Here is a 27,367-nt window from a genome sequence, read left to right on the forward strand (position 1 = left end):
TTGCTGAAAAAATGGTAATATCCAAAATTCCAGGATAAATTACATATTTAATCAATGAAACTTCAACATTTATGGATAAATATATCTCCAAAAGACCGGAGTAAGTCAAGTAGCTTATTTTCACATATTTTTTCCTTCAAAGAGGAGGTTAATTGCGGCAAAATCAATACAGCGCAGGAAATTACCGAAAAGTCAAAATGACGGCTGCAAATACAGTCACGGAGATGCGCCGCACCTTTGAAGCAGAATACGCGATAATGCAGTCTCACCACTGTAATCGAAGGACATCAGTTGAAGCAGGAAGAGTTCATGGATGGAACTCTTAGGGTGAAACAAGTGCTGAGACGCCGTCACCGCACAAAGAAGCAGATTTCCTCTGGAATCAACGCGGAGCGGTGTCAACCAGTCGCCTTCTTATTCGGCGCCAAGCCGTGCCCCTTTCGAGCTACTTTCTGATACCCAAAAAGAACAAAGGCTTTTGTCCTAGTCTAGACCTTTGGAACTTTAATCTCTTCCTCAAAAAGGAGAAATTCAAGATCCTCACTTTGGCTCAGGTCTTGTCTGCCCTAGACCAAGGAGACTGGATGGTAGCATTGGACTTGCAGGATGCGTATTTTCACACCCCCATCCTGCCTGCCCTCAGGCATTTCCGGTGGTTCAAGGTAGGCCACAAGCACTTTCAGTTCATTGTGGTGCCCTTTGGCCTTACCAACGCCTCTCAGGTGTTCACCAAGGTGATGGTGGTGGTCGCAGATCATCTGCGCAAGTTAGGGTTTTCAGTCTTTCCCTACCTTGACTGGGGGTGTAAACTTCGCTCTGCCGGTGGAGTTTGCAGAATTTTGACACTCTGTGCTCCGTTTGGAATGCAAAGTTCAAGGGAAAAACTCCACCAGCAGTTGGCGGAGCGGAGTTTACTGGAAGTAAATATAATAAGTGGTTGTGCAGTGTCTCTGACACTCAATAAACAGGCTGTCGGGGTACACTACAGGCAGTCTGACTGCACAGCCTCTGAGACCCGTATCAGTTGGCCTTGGGTAGAGTGGGTTAGCAGCAGCTGGCCTGGCTCGCAGTAGAGTTCAAGCACTTAGAGTTGAGTCTCGAAACCCAAACCAATCAATTGTTCAATTCTGCCACCATAGAAGAGGGCAGGTCAATCAATGATTTGATGAAGGGCCTGACACAAGAATGAGACTACCAGACTGGCACTGTCTGCCCACTATCCTGGCTATCCAGCTCTGTTCCCTTCCCCCTTGCACTGATAACGCTGCACTCTACAGCCAGAGTTCGTCCTCCCCAGCAACGCATTAAAAATATAGACTGATCTGAAGCAGTTGGGTATGGGGGGTGCTGCTGCAATGTGCTCAGTGCTGCCCAATAACTCAAAAGGGGAAGGAGCCTGCGCCGGCCCGGTCTCCCCCACCTCCTCCTCTTGCTTCTGTTTGTGCTGGATGAAAAATATATCTGCCAGCTATTTGCTGGCAAGGCCTGCGCCTGGGCACCAGGCTGCCTGAGCCCAGGAACTCTCCTCCACCCCAGTGCTCCCTAGGATGCAGTGCAAAGGGGATCCCCGGCTCTTCCTTCACTCCTAGCCCGGTACTGACTCCAGAATTCTGATAGTGGGGCGCAGGCACACTATGCCAGCATGCAGCTGTTCATTACAACATTGGCATTTCTTCTATTAGCAGTATGCACCTCCTACAAGGCTGCCAGGCTCCTTAATGGTGAGTTTTACATTTTTATTAATTTATTGGCTTTAAGTTTTTAGCATCATTATTTATGAACTCCGGCAAACCAGTGACAAAAGCGGGGACCTCTTGGCACTCTAAAATTTGAATTTAAAATGAGAAGTTCCACACGGGGGGTGCAACGCTTAGAAGCTCAGCTGGATGATGGCATGTGGTAATGAGGACAGGCGCTGACTATGGTACAGATTTCAGAGCTCAGCAAATGGAGAACGCAATTTCTCCTCTCAGTGCCTCCTGAATCTGACATTCTCAGCAAGGCTTTGCCGGGCCTATTTGTTTAGCACTTGAAGATGAAATACAAATACTTGCTCTAATTCGACATCATTTGATGAGAGACTTAAAAAAAAAAAGGAGTACAACCTCAATTTCATTATCAACTCAAAGCGCCACCGCCACTTCATTCTTCTTCTTGAGCATGAGAGTTCCGCGGAATGAACTGATGGCCACATTTTCGAGATTTGGGTAAAGAGACGAAATTATGTTAATGTGAATTTGCTTTATTGACAATGATTTTCCCAGTTTACTTTGGGGGGTATATGCTCAAATATGACAGTTTCATAAGCTTCTGCATATGAGTGTGTGTTTGCAAATGGCGCTCTTCTGCATGTTTGTATATCTTGGTATGCTGGTAAGCGTGTGTGTCTGTTTGAGAACTGTGCATTTTGGTATGTTTGATTTCAGTAATTGGACAAAGACCACGTCCTAGCTACCTGCAGCTTGTCATGACCTGTTCGGTTTCCAATATAGCCCTCATATTGGCTCTGCGTATCTCGGGACTCTGGCGCTCTGTTTTCAGCAGTACGAATGACCTCATATTGGCTATGCGGACATCAAGTTCCTGGCGCGCTCTACTGGGTCAGTAATTGCCCTTGGCCAGGGTTTATATCTTTGTTAGAAAGTTACCACCGATTTGACTACGCAGCCTTGCCCCCAAGGCCTGAAGACTCCTTTCTAACAGTAAAAGCAAGAGTGGGTGGTTTAATAAACACCTTCTTGACCAGTGAAACCAAGTCCCGGGCAGACGCTTCAGAGTTACGTTCAGAGTAATGGGTTCAGGGTAACAGCACACAGTTATGGTTCTCCATGTGAAAAAATGTAGGGGTCGACACCAGTAGTTTCTCCCCGCATCCGGAAAGCGTGACCGATCCTACACACACTCCTGGACTACCACAGGACTTCATGTAAGACGGACATACCCGCCCGCTTGCAGCATCTGGATCCGGAACTTACGGGGTTAGTGACTTATCCGTCCTCCCCTTCCAAACACCTTGGCGCTCTCTATTTACCGGTTCGGTCTGTGCGTAACCCGTTATAGACCGGGTTGGAATTATCACCGGTCCAGCGATATCGCACGTTACAATTCTTTGACAATTAAGCCCTGAAGAGTCACAGGGTAATCCCCAGGTGACGAAACACGTGTCGGCTTGTTTTCTTATTTTTCCCATTTCAAGAACCATATAAAAAGATTCTACATAAAGAAACTACTGGTGTCGACCCCTACATTTTTACACATGGAGAACCATAACTGTGTGCTGTTACCCTGAACTCGTTAGTCTGAACGTAACTCTGAAGCGTGTGCCCGGAACTAGGTTTCAATTCGCAATGTGGGTCCTAACCCTTACACTTTCAGGGGTTTTTGGGTTGTTTCCCTTGACCTGGTAGCACCGTAACTATTTTTTCTTGTATCTTATACCTTATCGCGAACTAGCTTGACAGCCATTCTTCCTGCCTTACTCAAAACCCTACGCAGAACCAGCACCTTCTTGACCAGGCACGTGCCCTGGGGCTGCAAAAGCAGCGATCTCGGCGTGGCAGCGAGAGAACAAGCAGAGTTGTCTTTCCAGAGTGTGCCGGACTGTTGTTTATCAATACAGCACAGGGCAGCGCTGATGAGGGACTTCACCACATGGCGATATTCTCTTTAACTACTACCGGCTGAAGGTGGCGTTCTTGCCACCTGTTTCTACGCTTTTGTACCCCCGGCCAGGGCAGATATATAATCTTTGGTTTTAAGTGTGCTCCTCTGAAACAAATTAATTTGGGATTTAGAATGAAAGTGCTCTTTTGACACCAGAACTGTTCACGTTTTAACGAAGGGCAACTTCAGTTAGTCCAGTTTGCTGGTCTTTTGTGGCACAGTCACAACTTCACCAGTAACCGAGCAGAGTGCACTCTACTACGTATGCTCGCGGAATCTTGCGAAGTGTTTTGGTAACCCTGTGGAACTCGAGAGTGAGAGTCGGCACGCTCCGCCCAGGTCTACCTCAACGCCTGGCTGTTGAAGGCATCCTCACCCCAGACTGTCATTTCCCACCTGCGGCCTACAGCGGACCTCCTTCATTCGCTGGGGTTCACTATAAACATGCCAAAATTCTAACCAGACTCCTTCTCAGACACTCCCTTTCATCAAAGCTGTCCTGGACACAGTGCAGTTTCAGTCTTATCCTCCCAAGCAGCAAGTCCAGGATATTCAGGTTATGATACCGATGGGTCGGGTGGCTTAGTGGGCTAATGCATCCACAACAGGGGCCTGTGTTTGACCTCATGGTCACAGGTTCAATTCCCGGCAGGTCCACTCAGCCTTTCATTCTTTCTGAGGTCGATAAAATGAGTTCCATTGAGTTGGGAAACAGTAAACATCTGTTATTCAGTGCCAAGATTCCCCTTTGCTGGTGAACGTGTGCTTTACAAATACACATGTTATGTTATGATGTTTCAGCCTCGATCCTGGATTTTGCTGAGAATGACTCTGAGGCTTCTGGGCCTCATTGCCTCCTACATCCTGTCGGTAATTCATGCCAGATGGCATATGCAAGCTCTGCAGTGAGACCTGAAGTTCCAGTGGGAGCAGCATCAGTGGAACCTCTCCGATATGGTCCAGATCTCAGGGGAAACTGCAAAGAACCTGCAGTGGTGAGTAACGGACTGCAATTGGGTCTCCCTTCCTCAACCAGATCTCTCAGTGATGACAGATGCGTTACTTCTGGGATGGGACAGCCATATGGGAGAGGTGGAGATCAGAGGACTCTGGTATCTGGAGGAATCAGGGCTCCACATCAAATTGTTAGCGCTCCGGGCTATCCGATTGGCATTGAAAGCATTTCATCCCTCTGTCAAGGAAAAGTTAGTGCAGGTATTCACAGACAACAAGACTGCCATGTGATACTGAAACAAGCAGGGTGGAGTGGGGTCGTGGACCCTTTATCAAGAGGACCTGTGCCTCTGGACATGGCATGAACAGCAGGGCATATCCCTGGTGGTTCAACTACTGCCGGTTTCTCTGAACGCCAGGGCAGATGAACTCAGCCATCGATGCCTAGTGGATCACTAATGGTGTCTTCAGGCAGAGGTAGCCCAAGGTCTCTTTCAGCGGTGAGTAGAGCCTTGGTTAGGTCTGTTCGCCTCTGAAGAGAACACACAATGTCAGCAGTTATGCACGTTGGAGTTTCCAAGGCGGCTATTGCTCGGCGTCACTAGTGGAGCATAAGCCTCATGTATGCCTTTCCGCCCATACCACTTCTGCCCAGAGTTCTCAAGTAGATCAAGAACGACCAGGTCCAAGCTATTCTTGTGTCACAGAGAGTCTGGTATCACAAGCTTCTTTGAATGAGCATCAATCCTCTGATCAGGCTGCTCTTCTGGAGGATCTTCTGTCACAGCAGCTGGGTCCAATCGAACCTGTTAACTGTCTGCCTCCTTGCATTGGGAGTTAGCGGTGACAGTTGATAGCTTTTGACCTTCCACCCAAAGTCTGTTAGGTTATCTCGGTGGCCAGGCAGCCCTCCATCATGGCGGTATACGCCTACTGTTGGCAAAAATATGTAAAATGTTGTACAGAAAAGACTATTGACCTTTCCTCCTCTCTTTCTGATACTCTTCTCTTTATTCTTTATTCAGGGGTCTGCTCTGGGCACTCTCAAGGGTTATCTTACTGCTCTGTCAGCTTTCCTGTGGCTGCCTGACCAACCCTCTTTATTCAAGTCCCCCGTTGTAAATAGGTTCCTGAAAGGGCCTGTGCATATTTTTCCTCCTGCACCCTTCATTATGCCTTAGTGGGATCTGAACCTAGTTCTCACTTACCTCATGTGTGCTCCCTCTGAGCTGCTACATGATAGTTCCCTCAGGTTGCTTACCATCAAAACAGCATTTCTAGTGGCATTATCATCTGCCTGGAGGGTGAGTGAGCAGCAGGCTTTATCATCCAAGCCTCCCTATCTCATGATATTCCCGGATAAGGTGGTGCTTTGCATCCGAGCCCCTTTCCTTCCTAAGGTGGTGACCCCATTCCATCTGTGCCAGTCGATCACTCTGCCCACTTTTTATGCGTCTCCATCATCTTGACCCAAAAAGAGTGCTGTCGTTTTACCTTAACTGCACAAAAGAGTTCCGGGTGGACAACCAACTCTTAATGGGCTATGTGGAAGCTAAAAAAGGTCGGGCAGTGCAGAAACAAACCACTGTGTGCTGGGTCGCTGTATTAAGATCTGATACGCTCTGACTAAAAAGTAGCTTCCTGAGGGCTTATGAACCCATCCCACCAGGGAAATGACTGCAACCACGGCATCGGCTCGTGAAGTGCCAGTCCTGAATATCTGTCTGGCAGCAATGTGGGCTTCCCTGCACACGTTTGCTGAACACTACTGCCTGCACAGTCAGGTCCGCAGGGATGGCCATTTCACCTGATCGGTCCTGCTGGACTTTTAAGTCTAGTAATTTGTGCGTAGCCCACTGCCAGGATGTATGGCTTGGGTATCTATTCAAAGGTAAGGAATCTGCAGCTAAAAGTCTTTATCAGATTAACACGTTAATTACCTTCAGTAATGCATCATCTGAGTGAGACAATATCTAACTACAGATTCCTTACAGACCCACCCATTCCCGCCACCAGCTCTACGGACTCATTTATAGGGCTGAGGTTGCGCACTTTTCAGGGCCCTATTTTGGACACAGACTAGTCCGGTCACTTCATGGCTAGGTCTTTCTGGCATGGAGAGCATGAAAAGTTTCTTACATCTGCGCGCCTCGGTGGCATCTATATAGGTGACCATAACATCACAAATTCAGCTCAAACGACGCTAATAACGCCACATGAAACCAAATAGAGCTACCCTACGTCTTGCAGGGGTACTGCTCGCGCAAATATTTCCGGATCCAGTCTTATGCAAGGGCAGACAAAGGTTAAGAATCTGCAGCTAGATATTGTCTCTATCTGAAAATGCATTACCGAAGGTAAGTAACTTGTTCTTCAAACTTAAAAAATTCATATCTCTAGTCCCCATTTATTAGATATTTGCCATTTTGTTGGCATTTTGTTCCATAACATTTTCTCATTTTTTATAAATTGTAGTGGGATTTTTAGTGTGTTGTGTTTTTTACTTTTTAACTGTTTTGGTACTTCAAAATGTTTTATACTTTTTTGTAAGTTAAGCCTCTCAGCCGTACGTATGAGGGATTTAGCTTGGATTTAAATTATTGAAACCTTTACTGGGCCTAACAAAAATAGTGCTATTGTTGCTCGTGGTGGACTAACACCTACCACAACTAATAATATAAATACACTTTCTCACTTATGCAAGTGTATGTTTGTTTGTCTAGAACCTTGTCTTCATGGCTCGTTGTTTGCACATTAAGAAATAAATACAACTTAATAAAATACATAAAACACTTTAAGCCTGCTTGACGCAAAAAACAAAGGGTCGGAACAAATGTGCTTTTCGGTATGAAAAAATATTTTCCCCCTTTTTTAGAGAAAATTGCACATGTTTACTACTGATAACTCACTTGGGTTGGTGTGATACATTAGGGACTCTTATGGAAATCTAGCTATTTCTGATAGGGACTTCTAACTTCAGATTCCTCACCTTTTGAATATTCCCTAAGTGTTAGAATGGATCCAGAAACTTTTGAGCAGTACCTCTGCATGCCGGTAGCTGGTGCTATGTAGCACAGCACTTATCTCGTTACGCTCCAGAAATGATGTGTTGAACCTATATAGGCTCCACTCCCGCACTCTGACATCAGTTACTTTCTTTCCACGCCACCAAACATGTGTCTGGATCTACCTCTTGTGTTTTCGAGACAGGTTTTCCCCAAAATTCTTACAGTGTGCAAGGGAAATGTCATGTCCAAAACAACAAGTTTTAAACCTGTAAGGACTATGGCAAACAAATGTCTTGTGACAAATCCTTATCAGGTTTCCCTGTGGTGCCTGGGGTCGAGCCACAGCTTTAAGGCCTGCAGTGACTGTGCATCCATTAACCTGAAGGCCATACAAGACCGCAAGGTGATATTCTACAACACCAAGCATCGGAAGACTCCACAACAAGATCATTTCAAGTCCAAAGGATGGTCTCATTCCATTTCCTGGTCCAGAAGTCTCAGGAGCTGTTACCTAAATTGGTTGTTGCTGCACTCCAATTCTTTGGGTAAGTGGCATCAAAAATACAAAACATCCAAGCAGGATTTGGCCCTTCGCCTCACTCACATATTCTTGAGAAAGGGCAAGGGTGTCACCGTGCTGCTCAATCTCGCTCCCGAGGTTGACCAACATGGGAGCCTGTCGGATGCCGAGGAAGGCTGAAAAGTTCTGTGAAGCCATGCTCTGACTCTTCGGATCCTTACAGACTCCCTCTGGTATGTCTTTGGGTCCCAAAGAGTCGAGAGGCCCTCCAACTAGAGTACTGCCAGCAACTTCTCACTTGATTCCGGGTGGACTCTCTGAATCCACCACTGGGCCTCCTCTGGATCCTGTTCTGACTCCTCCTCTTGTACCACACTCCACACTGGTGGCCAGAGTCTTGATGCCAATGCAAACTCCATCCACACCTGAGGATGGGGTGCCCCTTGTGCTCCCTTGACTCAGCGCTGCTACAACTTTGACCAAGGCAGCGCTTGATTTCCACCTCCTCCACTTGACTTGCCACCTCCACAAGGAAGGACACTAACTTTGCATTCCTTATTTGGCACAGATTCGGACAATGATTATTATATGGGTGATGAAGGTGGCAAAATGTACTACGAGGAAGATTGATATGGTGACCTTCAAGAAGCCAGTGGCCTTATTACTTCCCTTGAGCCAGGACTCCTCTCACTCCTTAGTTCTGCCACTGATGAGAGCAGTTCTTACGCCATGATCATGTGTAGGGCGACCAAAGTTCTTGACCTCAAGCATTCCACCTTAGAGGTCAAAACCATGTCAGTCGGAGCAAACATCTACTGAGCCCCTCTTGCCCTTCAGTATGGCATTTACGGATACCCCTTTGGGGCTTAGGCCAAACCTTGCTCTGGCCCCTGGTCAATCTCCGCATTGTGAGACACCACCGCATTTCCCTGGACGACCCCACACTTCTGTCTCAGCACTACTCCCCTAAAAGCTTTGGGAGTGCAGGTGTCTACTGGTCAGACAAACCCAAATACCTTTCCGAGTACTCCCCCTGATAGGAAGTCCAAACGAGTGGAGTTCTTTGGGAAGAATATATTTTCTTATACCAGCTTCGTCCCCAGATCTTTGAATACAAGCTGTCTCATAGGACACTATTTCTACCCTCTTTGGGATTTTGTGGCTCAAATCCTCCCAGATGTCCCAGAAGGCCTCCAAGCTGTCCTGGTCCATACAGGATGGTCAAGATGTGGCCTAGTTCACAATTCATTATGGCTTGAACACAGCAGATTCCATCAGACGGCCAATGCCACAAGTGCAGCCATTCGCCGCCACGGCTGGCTGCTGTCAGCTGTTTTTTCAGATGATGTCCAATTGTCTCATATGAACCTACACCTTGATGGAAGTCACCTGTTTCAAGACAAATACAATTCTCCTCTGTTGAAGGAGAGCAGAGCCACAGCATGTGCTCTCTGGGCTTATTTACCCTGCCGATCAGTCCTACCATTCCTTTCACGGCTTCTACAGCGGTACCCCATACCCCAAACTGTCAGCCAATTCAGTTTCTAAGCTTCCACTCTGGCACCCACCATGTCAGCGTGCCTCTCATTCCAGTGCCCCTCCCCGCAGCCCCACCTCCCAAAACCTTTTAGCGTGCCCTTGGTGGAGCACAGCCACCCGGTTGCAGGCAGAATCCTATGATCCTTGCTGGGTTGGTAGAACATCACATCAGACAGGTGAATACTACAGGTAGTCCAGAAGGGGTACATCAAGCCTTTTAGTCCTTTTAGTGCCATTCAGCTCATCTTTCAACATCCCCAGAGTGACAGATGAGAGACAATCTGTCCATGCTACAGCAGGAAGTGCAAGTCCTTATGGCCGAATGGGCAATCGGGAGGGTGCCTGTGCCACAGGTAGGTTGTGGTAGGTTGGTTGAGGTCTTTATCCTCTTTTAGACCTGCGCCCTCTCAACACCTTCCTGCGGAAGGAAAAATTCCAGATGCTCACATTGGTCCAGTTGTTCGTTGTCCTCGATCCTGGAAACTGGATAGTGGTGTTAGACTTGTAGGATGCCTATTTCCATATACCCATCCTACAGTCCCATCAGCACAACATGCAGTTCATTGTGGGACAGGAGAATTATCAGTTTGCTGTGCTCCCCTTTGGTCTTACCAGTGCCCCTCGGGTGTTCATGAAAGTTATGTCTGTGGTAGCAACATATCTTCAGCAGTCTGAGGTCCCAGACTTCCCCAACCTCGACAACTGGCTGTTGAAGGTTGGCTCACCTTATGATTTTTGGGGTTCACTATCAAAGTGCTGAAGTCACACTTCACTCCTTTTCAGAGGCTCTCCTTCATCGGAGCTATTTGGACATTTTTGCCTTCTTCTTCTTCTTTTTCAGACTTTCTTTTTGTTAGCTTTAGGACACTGGGCACTTTAACACTGCTGACCAGTGCTAAAGTGCATGTGCTTCTCCCCTTACCATGGTAACATTGTTGTATACCTAAGTGGCATACTTAGTTTACCTGTAAGTGCCTTATAAAGTGGTATACCATATACCCAGAGCCTGTAATCTAAATGCTACTTGTAGATCTGAAGCACTGGTTGTGCTACCCACACCAGTAGACTTTCAAACCTGCCTTAGGTCTGCCATTGCAGGGCCTGTGTGTGCAGTTTACTGTCAATTCGACTTTCCATTTAAATCCACTTGCCAAGCCTTAAACTCTCTTTTTATTACAAATAGGTCACCCATAGGGTAGGCCCTCTGTAGCCCTAAGGGCAGGGTGCTATGTAAGTAAAAGGTAGGACATGTACTTTTAGGTTTTACATGTTGTGGTAGTGACAAAAAGCTAGATTTATTTTTTACTACTGTGAGGCTTACTCCTCTGATAGGCTAGCATTTGGAATTCCTTAAAACACTTTTAAGCCGAAATTCCTGTTTAGAAAGGAGTAGCTAAATCATGTTTCTTATCTTTGGAATGGTAATGACAAATCCTCTTTAGTGGTGAAGTTAGAGTCAAGATTACTATTTTAGAATTGCCACTTTTAGAAGGTGGACATTTTACTGCTCTTAACTTTGCTCTGTGTGCCTGCATCCTTTCTCCAATCTTTGTCTGGGCTTAGTGACCTCTGTACTTTGTGCATTCCTTCTTGACAGCCACAAACACTATAAGGGTGGGTGTGACAGAGGACTTATCTGCAATCATCTGCATTCTAATTGCTTTCCTGGGCAGGAAGAGGGAGAGGGACCGCATGCTTACATTTGATAAGGCTGTGTCCTGTCACCACACAAACGACTGATTATCCCCCACAAATAGCCTGACAGAAAGGGCTGGAATGAAAAGGGACCTGAGCACTTAAAGGAGCTGCTTTAAAGTCACCACCCACTTCAAAGGCACATTTGGGTATAAGTACTGGGGCTCTAATCCTACCAAATCAGTACACTACTGGACCTGGAAAGAACTCTACTGAAGTATAAGGATTGCAACTTTGCCTTGACTGATAGTTCTGATGAACTGCGTCTCTGCTGAGCTGCCCTGCTACCTGCTGATCTCTTCCCTTCTGTGGCCACGGACTGGGCCCATCTCACTTGAATCCAGAGTGACTCGAAGGGCTTGCTGATTTGCTTTCTGAAGTCTCAGGGACACAAAAGGCTTCCTACATTCCTGCTGGTGCTGCTGGGCACTGTCATCTGTGAATCCTAAACATGCTTGAGGTGCCCCTCCAGTCCTGAGCCACAGAAGTGGGTAATTGCAGCTTTCCTTACAGCTGTGACTTTTCGCCGATTGTAACCGACGCATTGCTGAATCAGTGGCTGCTCAATGACAGCGATTGATGCTGACGGACAGTACAGCTCTACACTGACGGACAGCGTGGCTCGACATTGATGCAGTGCCTGCATCGCAAAGGGGTTCAACACCGAAGCTTCCATCGATGGTGTGAATCTGCACTGATGCTAGCCTCCATCCATGGATCGACGACGATGCAGTGTATCCTTGACTCCTTGCCTCGAGTCTTCAACGTCTACACTTTACTCCATCCAAGGTATTTTGTTAGTGAGACCTGTCTGAGTCCTGTAACCGACCTGCTCTTCATTGTGGTTGGCCTGAACTTTGGATTTACCCTGTCCCTCACGACCTCAAGTAACCTTTTAGTGCTATTGACTTCTAAGTACTGTTGTTGGTATATTCTTCTATTTTTCTAAACCTGTGGGGCGTCTCTTTGTGGTGTTTTCATTGTGTTACTTTGTGTTGTTGTGTTGAACAAAACTTTACACATTGCCTCTTAAGATAAGCCTGAATGCTCTATGCCAAGCTACCAGAGGGTAAGCACAGGTTATCTTTTTGTGTGTATCTAACTTACCATGACTAGGATTGTGGTCCCTAATTGGACAGGGTGCAAACCTCTGCCAACTAGAGACCCAATTTCTAACACACACGGTTCGGTTTCATGTCTTTCTCCCAAAAGACGAGTTCAGGACATTCAGGCTATCATCCTGATCTTTCAGCCTCTGTCCTAGATTTCAGTAAGGTCTCTGGCAGAGGTCTGGCTCCACATCAACTTCTTGAAGCTGAGTGCCATCCACTTGCCATTGAAAGCCTACCTTCCCTCCATCAAAGTGAGGCTGGTGCAGATGCTCATGGACAACACCACTGCCATGTTGTATTGCAACAAGCACAGCAGTGTGAGATCCTGGACCCTGTGCCAAGTGGCCTTACGTCTCTGGAAATAGCCTGACCATCAAGGGATCTGGTGGTGAACCATCTGGCAGGATTCTTGAATGCCAGGGCAAGCAAGCTCATTTGTCAACACCTAACGATTCGCAGGTTATACCCAGAGGTGGCGTAAAGTGTCTTCCATAAATTGGGAGAACCATGGCTTGATCTGTTTGCCACTGCTGAGAACGTGCAATGTCAGCAGTTCAACATTTTAGAGTTTCCAAGGCATCTCTCGCTAAGAGACGCGTTCCACCTAGAGTGGAACTCTTACATCTGGTCTGAAAAAGATCAGGAGTGTCCGTGCCCAATCTATCCTAGTGGCCCCAGACTTCCTGGGCTTGAGCATCTGTTCACCGATCAGGTTGTCCCTGTGGCAGGACCTGCTGTCACAACAGTAAGGCTGGGTTCTGCACCCTGGCCTTCACAAACTCCAGCTTCATGCATGGAGATTGAACAGTAACAGCTGAACACCGTTGACTTTCTCTGGTGGTGGTTAATATCATTTTGGCAGCTAGGCGTCCATCGACAAAAACTGTATACACATGTCCTTGGGACAAATACATAAACACACCAGATTGAGCCCCTCCAGGCCAAGTTTTCTGACGTTTTGTTGTTTGTTTTGTCTCTTGCCCGTAAAGGCATTGCTTTGGGCAAAGCTAAATGGTACCTTTTGACTTTTTCTGCCTTTTAACTGCTGCCTGGCCAGCCCTCATTATTGAAGTCGCCAATTGTGATGTGGTTTTTGAAGGGTCTCCAACATTTGTTTCCACACTTCTCCTTTCATCATGCCTTACCTTAACTTGGTCCTCACATATTTGATGCACGCTCCCTTTCACAGCTGTCCTTTACAGCTCCTCCTCCTTGCGACAGTGTTCCTCATCACCATCACCTCGGCGTTGCGAGTTATTGAACTTCAGGCTCTCTCTGTGTTAACCCGCTGTACACCTCCTCCTTCCCAGACACGCTAGTTCTGCGGACGCAAGCATCCTTTTCACAAAAGTTGTCACACCGTTCCACATCGGTCAAACCATCAACCTACCTGCGTTCTATACTCTGCTTCACCCCTCTAAGCAGGAGTAGAGCTTGGACCCAAAAAGAGTGCTAAGCTTTAACGTGAAAAGTGTGGGTTCGCGATCAGCTGTGTGTGGTGTCCATTGGTCCGAAAAGAGGCAAGGGAGTGCAAAAGAGGACCATCTCTCGTTGTATCATACTCTGCATCAAGAGCTGGTACGCACTGTCCGAACAGCTGCCTCCCGAAGGTCTGCAAGCCCATTCCACCTGGGTGATAGCTGCTACCACTGTATTGGCTTGTTAAGTCTCTGTCCTAGACATCTTCCAGGCGGCTACATGGGCGTCCCTCCATAAGTTCATGAAACACTACGGTCTGGACAGCCATGTTCAGCGAGAAGTGCTTTTTGCCTGGTGGGTCCTACAGTGCGTCTTGGTTTGAGCCACTTCACAGACAGGCCTCCTAATAGTTACTACTCTGGTATCTATTCAAATGGTGAGGAATCTGTAGTTAGATATTTCTATCAGAAGAATAACTTGCTTACATGCTGTAATGCTCTTTCTAGAAGAGACTCTAACCACTACTGCATAATTATTAAAAAGGTAAGTGCCAGGGCCCTTCTCGGGAGGTGGCTGTAGCCTGAACCAGCCATTGCCCCTGTCAGCACTGCCAATGACAGAACCAACACTACTACTAACTATCACATTCCTACAAGTGTGACAATTCAGACTATTCCAGGCCACCCAAAGCTATAATAATGGTGTGTGCGTCATGTGTTATTCATTTTTAATGCATATTGACTTATTAAACGTTGTTGTGCTCATCTCAAAATTTGACAGACAGCGCCCCCATGTGGTGGACTGTCACTCGAGACGGTGCTGACAATTAAACGACCAGCTCAAATTAAGCACTGCTACCCACAAATTCCTCACTCTACTCTTCCATCTTCCCCATTCTGTAAATTGGACTCTACCCATTCATAAGATCCAGATTGTAGGATCCTGCACACTGGTCAAAGCCTATTTGCTGTTGGGGCTCTGCGTCTGGGGGCACGGACAACCTTGAAACCAAAGGACATCAGCATTCAGGAGTGGCGCTTATATAGGTCCTGCACAGCGGAATGGCATCAATAGGGAGCCGCACTTTGCCACCTACAGGTGCCAGGTGGTACTGCTTAAAGGCTAACACAAGGAGATGATGGACGGAGTGCTGAAACTTTTCAATCACTCACCCACAGTCACAGATCTGGGTTTAATCCATCACCGTTCTTTAACCCACTCTGCCACCCCAGTTTAGACCCAGCCATATGCAAATCCGTCTTGACCCTGTGCCTCATGGGAACAGTCCAGCCCGAACTGCCAAGCCATGTCTTCCCTGGACCGGAAACAAGCATCCTGGGACCAGTTTCGGGCTAGCAGCCCTCATCAGCCAGGCTAGCTTGAATCCAGTGGCACAGGGAGCAAGGGACCCACGTCTGGCCATACCATGCTTAAAGGCTTCTAGATCCAATGTAACACCTATAGAATATTCAAAAGATGTGTAACCTGCTGCCAGATAGAGTCTCTACCAGAAAGAGCAATATTTCAGGTAAGTAACTTGTTCTTAGTGCATTTTTCTGCATACTCATTGAGATTTTTTTAAGATTCATAAAAGTCGGGAATCTACTCCAAATGTAAGCTGAATCCTAAAATAAGTGGATTTCCAGCTAATGAGAGATGAATAAATGTCGTGGAACAGCAAATGTAATGCCCTTTTCATAGTTGGGAAAACATGTTGATGCATTAGAAAACTGGAAAATATACTCCTCACAACTTAATGACTGATATGCACCCTTTTAATGGCAAATCAGTATTTAAATATACACATCAACCTTTTATCAATAGAACTTGCAAAATACAAGTTGTTTTCTAAGTTGATATTTGATGACTGCACTCTTTTGGCTAGTGATCCTGGGGGGCCTTCCGGTAAATTGTATTTAATTGAAAAGGAAGCCACACCTCTTTGCCCAACGTATTGAGTGAAAAACCAACAAATAAAAGTGTTTTGTGCGATATGTAATAATCACTTAACTTCATTGCCTAGGAAATACCGGAGTACCTTGCACCATACTGGGAATCTGTGGAAGATATGTATGCAAAGACTATAAAAGTTGTCCTAAGAAACTTAAGATCTGAACGAGACAACGTGGTTTTATATTTACACGATGTTAGGTAGGTTAATTTTATTTTAACATATTTTATAAAAATATGACTCATTAAATCTCTTTCGTTTTTGACACTTATATGACTGGTCTTTGATGCTAAATCTGTTGCATTTTAACTCACCTCAGAGAGAATTTCAAGGAGTACCTAAAGCGTCCAGATCACAAGCAAGAATTTGTAAGGCAGTGGCAAACAGATTACAACTCTATCCCCGAAGACCTTTGGGAACAGGAAGGAACAAAGGCAGAACAACACCAAAGAATTGCTGTATGTACAAATGAACCTTGGGCTCTGTGTCTTTTAAAGAATTACCTACTGACCAAGTTTGAAACGTAGGCACGATTTTGCATTAATAATGTCATAATTCACAATGGCATGCATTCAGGATATTTTTAAGCCCGGACGGTGAATTCCGCTCTGCCCGCGGAGTGTGCAGAGATTTGTCTACTCCGCGTTCCGTGGAGAACACGGAGAAGGCAAATCTCCGCACACTTTGCAGCGGAGCGGAGTTGGCCAGCCCCTGCCTCCACCCCCCCTATTAACAAGCAATTATACATTAATTAAAAGTAAATTAAAAACCACTTACCTGTACTGCGTCGTCCCCGGGCTGCCCTCCTCCTCTTCCTCGCCATCTGGGTAACACTGGAGAAAACTGTGCATGCGCGCATGCCAGCGCATGCACATTTCTTTCAAGAACTGCGCATGTGCGGGCGTGCGCGCATGCTCAGTTTTCTCAAGGATTACCCAGACGGCGAGGAAGAGGAGGAGGGCAGCCTGGGGACGCCGCTGTACAGGTAAGTAGTTTTTAATTTACTTTTAATTAATGTAGAATTACTTGTTAATAGGGGGGGCGGAGGGGGTGGCGTAGCGGAGCAGAGCAGAGTTTGTTCGCTACTCCGTGGACCTCTGCGTAGCCCTGCTACGCCCACTTCACCCAGGGTTACATATTTTAATTATCTGATTTCAAATCAAATTTTTCTAATGCTTAGAGGCAATGTAGCAAAGCACTAGCTGAATTTAGGTATGATTTAGATTTAAATCTTTTTATTAACATGGAGCAAGCAGTCAAGAACAGTGTCGAATGACTGCTCCACACAGGGCGCAATATGGCAGATGTCAATGCAGTGAGATATCAACTCCAGTATTATACAAACTACCCCCACCCACCCAAATATAATAAGAGTGAAGAAGAAGAGAAGAGAGGGAAAGGCAAAATTAAGAAGGGGGAGGGAAGGGTTGCCATTCTCCGCCGACTCAGAGAACCGAGCGTGACGGAAGCCAGCATTTATCAAGGGAAGCCAAGAAGAATCATGCGTGAGGGTCTGGAGTAGTGAGGTGTAGGAGGCGGAGGTACTTGGGGCAGTACAGTTCCCTAAACTCTGGGACCAGGAGAGCCAAAAAGGGTCGCCATATGTCGCTGAAGGAGGGGCCCTTGCCCGCTAGAGTGGGAGAGATTTTTTCCATACCCAGCACGTGCCAAAGACGTTGGTACCAACCCACATGGGTGGGGAATCGGGCGGTCCTCCAGTGTGTGAGCATATTCTGGTTGGCTGAGCCTAAAGCGATGGCTATCTGTTTCCCCCTCTTTAGAAGGTTGCATAGTCTGTTGTTTTCCGGTTATTATTTCATGCTACCAAACATTTGACATTTAACTGTGCCATAACCACCATTAAGCCTGAAGGAATACTCAGCAAGTTAAACCCTTGACTGTGCGGTTATCTGTCTGCCACAAATTGAAATCGTTGCAAGCCCTCCATATGTATGAGGTTGGTGAATAGAGCAAACCTTTTATATACGAAGAAAGTGACATTATACAAAAAAATTATCATTAGTCGCTCTAAATCGACTGCAGCTGCATGCATTCAGTGATACCATTTTCCTGATAGTATTATCTGATATGTTGCAGCCAAGATTGTTCTCACTTTGAGTTGCTGATCTTAATTTTGTATCCCTTATGTCAAAAGTCACGTGCACCGAGACAGCAGAGCGCGTGACACAAGATGGACGCCGCGACCTAGAGCTCGTCACTCACCTGCTCTGCGACGATGTTTCTGATGGATACATCTGCCAGTGGATTCCTCACCTTGTGAATATCCCCTGCGCCAGCATTCCACGGAACTTTTCTTCCCCAGCATTCCACGTCGACGTGGGCGACGTCATAATACACCGGCTCCGCTCGCGACTCCGATTGATGTCACCGGAGCCATAAGAAGCCCACGTCGGCGTGATGACGTCAGTTCCCTTTTTTCCGCGCCTTCGACGCGCAACGGTTTTTCTCCAGTGCTACTTTGTAGTTTGGTCGTGTATATCGGTTTATTCGGCTATGTCTTCGACTAGGAAGTCGGGCTTTAAGCCCTGTAGGGAGTGTGGAGGCCTGATGTCGATGACGGATCCTCACCAGAATTGTTTATGGTGCCTTTCCTCGGAGCATGATATGGAGGAGTGCGGATGCTGTAGAAGCATGAACCCGAAGGCACTCAAGGAAAGGAAGACCAAACTCTTTATGAAGAAGATTGGTGAAGAGAAAAGAGGGAGGAAGAAGGAGAGATCGAAGAGGGAGTCATCGACTTCGAAGTCGTCGAGGTCGAAGAAACACCATAAGAAGAGTAAACACTCTCGACGTCGATCCTCGAAGTCCAAGAAATCGAGGTCGAGGTCGGCGTCGTCTCATCGACGTCGGAGCAGAGGTTTGTCTCCTTCTCCTTCTCCTTCGAGGTCGCCGGAGGGTTCTCCTTCGAGGAAGCAGACTCCGATTCAGTCTCCGACGAGGTCTTCGGCTCCGTCTAAGACGTCGACTCCGGTTCGTGTGGAGTCGGATGCTTCTATGCATGAGGAGCAGGAAGAGTCGGTTCCAGTACCTGAAGATTCGGAGGCTCCAGTGGAGGAAATTGCGGAGCCGGTGCCGGAGGCCCCACAAGAGGTTCCTTTGCCTCAGTTCCCGGCCCCAGGAACGGATTCGGCTAATTTCTTGAATGCTATGTATGGCATTTTTAATAGGGCAGCCTACCCATCCGGAGCACCAGCTGGTCCCGTGGGTCCGATGGCCTTTACAATGGGGGTGCCACAGCAGTATGCTCAGGCCCCCTTTATGCCCTTTATGCCGATGGCGCCTTCTTGGCAGGTCTTCTCCTCCTCATGAGTTGGCTCCCTATCACGTGGTGATAAAGAAAGCAGCAGAGCTTCTGGATTTACAGCTGCCTTCTGTGGAGTATAAGTCCAATCTACTCACAGAAGTGTTACATTCTCCAACTGCGACATCGGAGCCTTTGCTACCTTTCAATGAGGCCATATTGGAGCCGGTTTTAGAGGTTTGGAAGAAGCCCCTTTCTTCTCCTGCAGTGTGTAGACAGGTGGCAAGGAGGTACAAGGTTGCTCCAGGGGACCCTGACTTTTTATCCTCTCATCCGTCCCCGGACAGTTTGGTTGTGCAGGCTTCTTGCTCCAAGCATGCTTCCGGTGCCTTTCCTCAGTCTCCAGCTGACAGGGAATCCAAAAAAGCTGATCAGGCGGCCAAAAAGACCTTTTCAACAGGAAGCATGGCGTTGAAATCCACTAATGCTACATGCCTGCTGGGGCGTTACGTGCACGCTCTAATGGATTCCATTAAGTCCTTGGCCCCTAAGTTGCCTGAAGGGGATAAGTCATCCTTCATGGAGGTTATAGCTGACACTCAGGCGGCTGCCAGGCAAGTTATCCAGTCAGGGTTGGATACTGCGGACTCCGTGGCAAGGATCATGGGGTCGTCTGTTGCTGTAAGAAGGCAGGCTTGGCTCCGTAACTCTGGTTTCTCGACGGATGTTCAGGCTACTCTGGTCGATCTTCCATTTGATGGTCAGAAGCTGTTTGGGGAGAAGGCGGACTCTGCCCTTCAGCGTTTTAAGGACAGCCGTTTGACTGCAAAATCCTTGGGTCTGCAAGTGCCGCCAAAGGGTTCGACCTTTCAGAAATTTAGGGGCTTTGGGCGATCGTCTTTTCGCTCTTACCGGCAGCCCCAGCAGCAGCAGCAGCAGCAGCAGCAGAATCCCCTCTATAAGTCCTATAGAGGGAGACAAAGGGGTCGGAGAGGTTCTGGTCGCAACCCCTCTTCTTCCTCCTCCTCCTCTGCTCCCAATGAGGCCTCAGGGAAGCAGCCCTAGATCCCCCATCCCGGATCATGTAAGTCCTGTCGGGGGTCGGGTGTCCTACTTTCTACGGGGTTGGAAATCGGTTACATCAGACCTTTGGGTTTTGAACCTCGTGGAGACTGGGTACGCCCTTCCCTTTCGGGAGTTTCCTCCCCCTTACCCTCCTTGCCAAGGTTATTGCTCGGAGGACCACCTGCTTCTCCTGCAGAAAGAAGTTCTAGCCTTGCTTCAGAAGGGTGCAATAGAGGTGGTTCCGGAGCAGGAAAGGGGTCAGGGATGCTACTCCCGGTATTTTCTGATTCCCAAAAAGGACGGCAGATTGCGTCCGATACTGGACCTCAGAATCTTGAACTTTTACCTGAAACAGGAGAAGTTCAAGATGCTGACCCTTGCGCAGGTTCTTCAAGCGTTGCAGTAAGGAGACTGGATGGTGTCGCTCGACTTGCAGGACGCGTACTTCCATGTCCCAAGCCTGAAGTCGCACAGGAAGTATCTCCGGTTTACGGTTGGGTCGCAACACTACCAATTTGCGGTTCTCCCGTTTGGTCTTACTACCGCACCTCGAGTCTTCACCAAGGTGATGGCGGTGGTGGCTGCTCATCTCAGGAGGTCAGGTGTCCCGGTTTTCCCTTACCTGGACGACTGGCTTCTGAAGGCAGAGTCCCCAGAGATGGTGCAGCGTCATCTGCAGGTGACATCTCAGCTGTTATTCGACTTGGGTTTTTCGATCAATGTGCCCAAATCTCACCTGGTGCCCTCTCAACGCAACCTGTTTATAGGGGCAGTACTGGACACTACTGTGTGTCGAGCATTCCCTCCTCCTCAAAGGATTCTCGACATTCAGGAGATGGTCCCTTTATTCCACAATGGAGCGGTTGTTCCCGTTCTGAAGGTCCTTCGCCTGCTCGGTCTGTTCGCTTCCTGCATTCTGTTGGTCAACCATGCACGCTGGCACATGAGGGCGCTCCAGTGGTGCCTCCGCAAGCAGTGGTATCAGCACAACGGGGATCTCGGGGAGTCGATCAAGATCTCCAGAGAAGCTGCAGCGGATCTGTCTTGGTGGAGCGTGGAGGGCAATCTGTCTCAAGGAAAGCCCTTCCATCTACCTCCATCGGTGGCCACAGTGATAACGGATGCATCCACTTTAGGGTGGGGTGCGCATCTGGGGGATCTGGAGATCAAAGGACTTTGGTCTCCGGAGGAAAGGTTGCTTCACATCAACCTTCTGGAATTGCGGGCGATTCGTTTGGCGCTCAAGGCCTTCCTCCCTTCCCTTCGCGGTCAGTCTGTTCAAGTCCTGACGGACAACACGACCGCGATGTGGTATATAAACAAACAGGGAGGAGTAGGGTCTCTTTGTCTCTGCAGAGAGGCCCTGCGTCTATGGTCCTGGGCTCAGGACCATCAGATTTGTCTGTTGGCAAATCATCTGGCCGGGGTTCTGAACGTGCGTGCGGACAGTCTCAGTCGGCAGTTCTCTGCCGACCACGAGTGGAGGCTCCTTCCGGAGGTGGTTCGTCACGTCTTTCGGATGTGGGGAACTCCTCGGGTGGATCTGTTTGCCACTTTCGAGAACGCGCACTGCCCGTCATTCTGCAGTCTCCGGTATCCGTTGCAGGGGGCGTTGGGGGACGCGTTTCAGTTGAGTTGGGGCTCACGACTCCTTTACCCGTTTCCTCCTATACCCTTGATTCCTCGGGTTCTGAGGAAGATTCGCCAAGACCGGGCCCAAGTCATATTGATCGCCCCGGATTGGCCAAGAAGGGTGTGGTACACAGATCTTCTCCACCTCTCCTCGTGCCCTCCGCTCCGTCTCCCTCTGAGGGCAGACCTCCTCTCGCAGTCGGAGGGGCAGGTTCTACACCCCCACCTCCAGAGCTTACACCTTCATGCCTGGAGATTGAACGGGGCAACCTGAGTTCATTCTCTCTCCCACCTGATGTGGTGGACGTTATTTTATCGGCCAGGCGACACTCCACCAAGTCCATTTACTCCTACAGGTGGTCTAAGTTTGTAAAGTGGTGTGGAGAGAGATCCATTGATCCTTTAAAGGCCCGTCTGTCCAATGTGCTCCAGTTTGCTCTTTCCTTGGCTCAGCAGGGTTTTGCTGTGGCCACGGTCAAGGGCTACCTTTCGGCCTTGTCGGCATTTCTGTGACTCCCAGATCAACCTTCACTATTTAAATCTCCGGTTGTTCTGAGGTTCATCAAGGGCCTTACAAACATGTTTCCTCCTACTCCATTTGTAATGCCTCAGTGGGACCTTAATCTTGTTTTAACCTTTTTAATGGGGTCCCCTTTTGAGCCTCTTCATACTTGTCCTTTGAGGCTGTTATCTTTTAAGGTGGTTTTTCTTGTAGCCATAACCTCGGCAAGGAGGGTGAGTGAGCTTCAAGCTCTTAGTTCCAAACCTCCTTTTCTTACCTTACATGCTGAAAGGATGGTTCTCAGGACCAGGGCTGCTTTCCTGCCAAAGGTAGTCACTCCGTTTCATTTGGGGCAGTCCATTACTCTCCCTGTTTTCTACCCTCCTCCTCACCCTTCCAAAGAGGAGGAAAGACTCCATCGTTTGGACCCGAAGAGGGCTGTCAGTTTTTATCTGGATAGAACCAAGGACTTTCGCCTTGATGACCAGCTCTTTGTTGGCTACGTTGGTCGTTCTAAGGGGAAGGCGGTGCACAAGCGCACGCTGTCAAGATGGATCATCCTTGCCATCAAGATCTGCTACGCCCTGGCTGGTAAGACTCCTCCTGAGGGCATTCGAGCTCATTCAACTAGAGCTAAGTCATCTACATCTGCTTTGGCCCGGGGTGTTCCTGTGGCAGATATTTGTAAGGCCGCGACTTGGGCCTCCCTCCATACTTTCGCAAAGCATTATTGCTTGGACTCTGAGATGAGGAGGGAGGGCCACTTCGCGCGCTCTGTATTGCAAGACTTTCTGGTATAGGAAGGTGGACACCCTCCTCCGGGAGTCTGGACTGCTGTGGGAATCTATTCACAAGGTGAGGAATCCACTGGCAGATGTATCCATCAGAAGAACAAGTTACTTACCTTCGGTAACGCTTTTTCTGGTGGATACAGTATCTGCCTGTGGATTCCTCACTGACCCACCCGTCTCCCCGTTGTCCACCTTTGTATACCATGAAATGGGTCTTGTTGATATGTTTTTATGCTTTGTTGTGCATTTGTAGGAAATGCTTGTTTATTTAGCATTCTTTTCCTTTGTATGCTATTCATATGTGTTGGTGTATTGTATACTGTGTATACTTTGAGTCTGTCGTTAGTCCACCTGTTCGCCTCGAAGGCACAGGGAAAAAATGGGTGGAACTGACGTCATCACGCCGACGTGGGCTTCTTATGGCTCCGGTGACGTCGATCGGAGTCGCGAGCGGAGCCGGTGTATTATGACGTCGCCCACGTCGACGTGGAATGCTGGGGAAGAAAAGTTCCGTGGAATGCTGGCGCAGGGGATATTCACAAGGTGAGGAATCCACAGGCAGATACTGTATCCACCAGAAAAAGCGTTACCGAAGGTAAGTAACTTGTTCTTTATTGCCGATAGGGGAGTTTGTTTTTGCTGCTTCTTGAGGCAAACCTTCCTTATGTTCTGTGGAATCTGCAATGAGATTTGTGGAGCCTTTCTGTGTGTAGTGCGGTAGGCTTCTATCTTGTTTCCTCAGTGGCACTCCTCTCCGTCTGCAGGGCTCTGAGGGAAGTATTGAGGAGGCGTGCGTTTCCTTCATTGACGCCCCCCTTCCTCAGCTGCTTGCCGCCCTCTTAAAGGGATTTTCTGGTGCCTGATATGCCTGAAGCTTTTACATCCTGAAATTTAAAGGAGATTTGTTTCTTCTTTTTGTGGTCTGTTGCAGTAGTTCTGACATAAAGACTTTGTAGCCATTAATTTTGGCTCTGTCTCTGAAACTTTAGTCATTTTACTGTCACTAATTCAAATATAGCCTGTGTAAAGGTTTTTTTTAATTTCAGGAGAATTTTATTGAGCAATTTTTCATAAACAAATTATCAGGGAGAAAAGGAAAATCCGAGAATACAAAGGTCCAGTTTAAGATATACAGTTCAGATGCTTAGAATCCTGGAGGGTTGATCGTGACCTGAGGGTCTAGATTATCCAAAATCCAGGTAACCGGTGGTAAGTTAGATCAAAACAACATATGGAGAATAGATAAACCCATAAGATGTGTGATATGTTGTAAAATTAAGTGATAAAAGTAAAGTAAAAGGAGTAAGATGAAAGGGGAAACAAGGGGCACTAGTAGGTATAGAGACAAAACACATCTATCAGTGTGTAAAATCCAAGGAAATATTAGAGTATATAAGTGCAGGTGGATTCCAGATCCTATCCTCCACTCAATCCAAGAGTTCAGCTAGTGTTTTAGAAGGTGGTGGTATCAGTTCCAAATATCTCTAATATTTGTACCCATGCAAGAGGGGTAAGGTGTACAAGAGTATAGGGAGTGGAAAATAGAGAATCACAGTGGTTTGGAAGTGGTGAATAGTTATTAAGGGAGTTACAGATAATCAACGAAGAGTTTTGTAATGAGGTGTTATCTGCCCCTCTCAGAAAGGAGATCCAGTTTAGCCAGGGGCGAAAGGAGGTGGTGGTGGTTGTGTTCATCCAGTAAGGTAAAATAGATTTTCAGGCAGCAGTAAGAAGGGTATCAAGTAATAGACTGTTGTTGCGGGTTCTGATATTTGGATCTAAAAATCCCTTTAGTAGTGTTAAAAAAGATCTCTCCAGAAGAACTCCGCAGATAGAGTGAATAAAGCTAACCACTGAATCCCAAAATTGACCGACTGCTCTACGGTAAAAGAGAAGGTGAGGGAGATCTCCCATAGGGTCATTACAGTTCCAGCAAGTTGGAGTCTCTCTTAGGGAGAGTTTGTGGAGGCGTACCGGGTCCAGAAGGTCCTGTGTAATAACCATAATTTTGTCTGGGCAAGGAAGCGGGATATTTTATATGAGACCACTGACCTCCATATCTGATGCCAAGATTGTGACGTAATCGTTTCATTGAGATCCCATTTAGTTTAGAGTCTGAAGGATGTGGTGGAGGACTTCGGTTGTATAAGATGGTAGAGCTTGGAGGCCTGGTGGTCGGATTTATTTAAGGATAGGATGATCTTGATGAGGGAAGGGTTGTTGTTTGAAAGCTTTTGTTTAGATTGTTTGGATAGAGCAACCTTAAACTTCAAAATCTATGTTTTGCAGGTTGAAGCGCTTTTTCAATTATCTAAAGGATAGCGGTTTTTGGGAGGGCTCTAGGTTAGGGAGAGTTTGTGGAGGCGTACCGGGTCCAGAAGGTCCTATGTAATAACCATAACCATAATTTTGTCTGGGCAAGGAAGCGGGATATTTTATATGAGACCACTGACCTCCATATCTGATGCCAAGATTGTGACGTAATCGTTTCATTGAGATCCCATTTAGTTTAGAGTCTGAAGGATGTGGTGGAGGACTTCGGTTGTATAAGATGGTAGAGCTTGGAGGCCTGGTGGTCGGATTTATTTAAGGATAGGATGATCTTGATGAGGGAAGGGTTGTTGTTTGAAAGCTTTTGTTTAGATTGTTTAGATAGAGCAACCTTAAACTTCAAAATCTATGTTTTGCAGGTTGAAGCGCTTTTTCAATTATCTAAAGGATAGCGTTTTTTGGGAGGGCTCTAGGTCTTTCACGAAGTTAATACCCTTGGAAGCCCAGTGAGACCAGCAGGCTGGGGAGCCTTGGATTCTGATTTTAGAGTTGTTTCAAAGGGAGGTCATATTCGAGTAAGAGATCGGTATTTCTAGGTTTTTATCTATTTTGAGGAGCGTCCTTTTGGTGTTATAGAAAATATATTTACCCGAGGACGGGGGTTCGAGGTTGCTGGATAGAAGAGAGATTGGGTGGAGTCCCCTAGAAGCTTGTTTTCTACCACTAGCCATGTGGGAGTGTAGTCCTGAGATTGAGTGAACCAAAGTGAGCCCTGTTTGGCCAGGAAGGCGGTTTGATAGTTCTTGAAATCCACTAGATTAATACTGCCGAGGTGAACTGGGAGACGTCATTTTTTATCAAGATTCTTGGTCTTTTGTTTTGCCAAAGAAATGTATTTAATAGTTTGTCGATCTTTCGTAGAAATTCCTCCGATAGAGTTAAAGGAAGCATATTTGCAAGGTAATTGACTATGGGGGCAATCATCATTTTGATGGTCTCGACTCAGCCCCACCACGTCAGGAATTTAGGGTTCCAGCCCTCAAGAAGGGATTCTACCTTTCTCACAGTAAGTGCCTCATTATATTTCAGGGATTTCAATAAATCAGAGTTGAACTCCAAACCCAAATAGTTAGCAAATTTCGGTTGCCAGATAAGACCTGTTTCAGCAAACAGGGCCTTGGAGTGGAGACTATTCAGAGCAAGGATTTCAGATTTGTCTTTGTTACGTTTGTAGTTAGAGACTAGGGTGTATTCTTTAATGGTCTGGAGTATGGCAGGTATAGATTGAGTAGCCATTTCAGACATTATTAAGATATCTTCAGCATATGCTGTGACTTTCACATTGAGATTATTGAAGGCAATACCATGAATGTGGGGACTAGATCTGATCTTTTGTAGTAAGGGTTCAAGGCTTAGGATGAATAATGAGGGGGAGAGGGGACAGCCTTGCCTCGTGCCTCTTTGTAGATTAAAGCATAGTAAAGTTAAACACCAGACCTTACCTTAGCTGATGGACCACTACACCATGATCATTTTGGTGAAGATATCTCCTAAATTAAATTACTTAAGAACTTCATGGAGAAAAGTCCATGAGACCCTATCAAATGCTTTTTTAGCATCGAGGTTAACCGTTACCGTTTCAGAGGGGGCCAATTTAGCCTTTTCAATAATATGGCAAAGAAGCCAGGTGTTATCGTTGAATAGTCTTTGTTTCACGAAGTCCACTTGTGAATTCCCAATTAGTCGAGGAAGAAGAGGCTCCAGTCTCTTACAGAGAATCTTGGTGTAAATCTTTGCATCCAGATTAATTAGGGAGATTGGTCTGTAATTTTTGACTTGTGTTGGGTCTTTCCCTTATTTGGGAATTACAACGATAGTGGCTTTACTGGTGGTGCCGGATATGGTACCAGAGTTGGCAAAGTACATCATTAACAACGCAACTCCAACAGTGCAGATGCCTTTACATTGCATTTGATTACAATT

At 47.1% G+C, this 27,367-nt stretch overlaps 1 protein-coding gene across 1 annotated transcript in view; it reads left to right on the top strand.

Moving 5' to 3' along the window:
* Window positions 1–27,367, top strand: part of SPEF2 (sperm flagellar and cilia associated 2) — a 1,083,747-nt gene that overhangs the window by 428,562 nt on the left and 627,818 nt on the right. The window contains exons 20-21 of the mRNA XM_085631001.1: window positions 15,934–16,061; window positions 16,181–16,319. Coding sequence (XP_085487127.1) covers window positions 15,934–16,061; window positions 16,181–16,319 — 267 coding nt within the window. The remainder of the gene's footprint in view (window positions 1–15,933; window positions 16,062–16,180; window positions 16,320–27,367) is intronic.

Source organism: Triturus cristatus, chromosome 2_1 (genome assembly GCF_964204655.1).
Source record: "Triturus cristatus chromosome 2_1, aTriCri1.1, whole genome shotgun sequence".
NCBI lineage: Eukaryota > Metazoa > Chordata > Amphibia > Caudata > Salamandridae > Triturus > Triturus cristatus.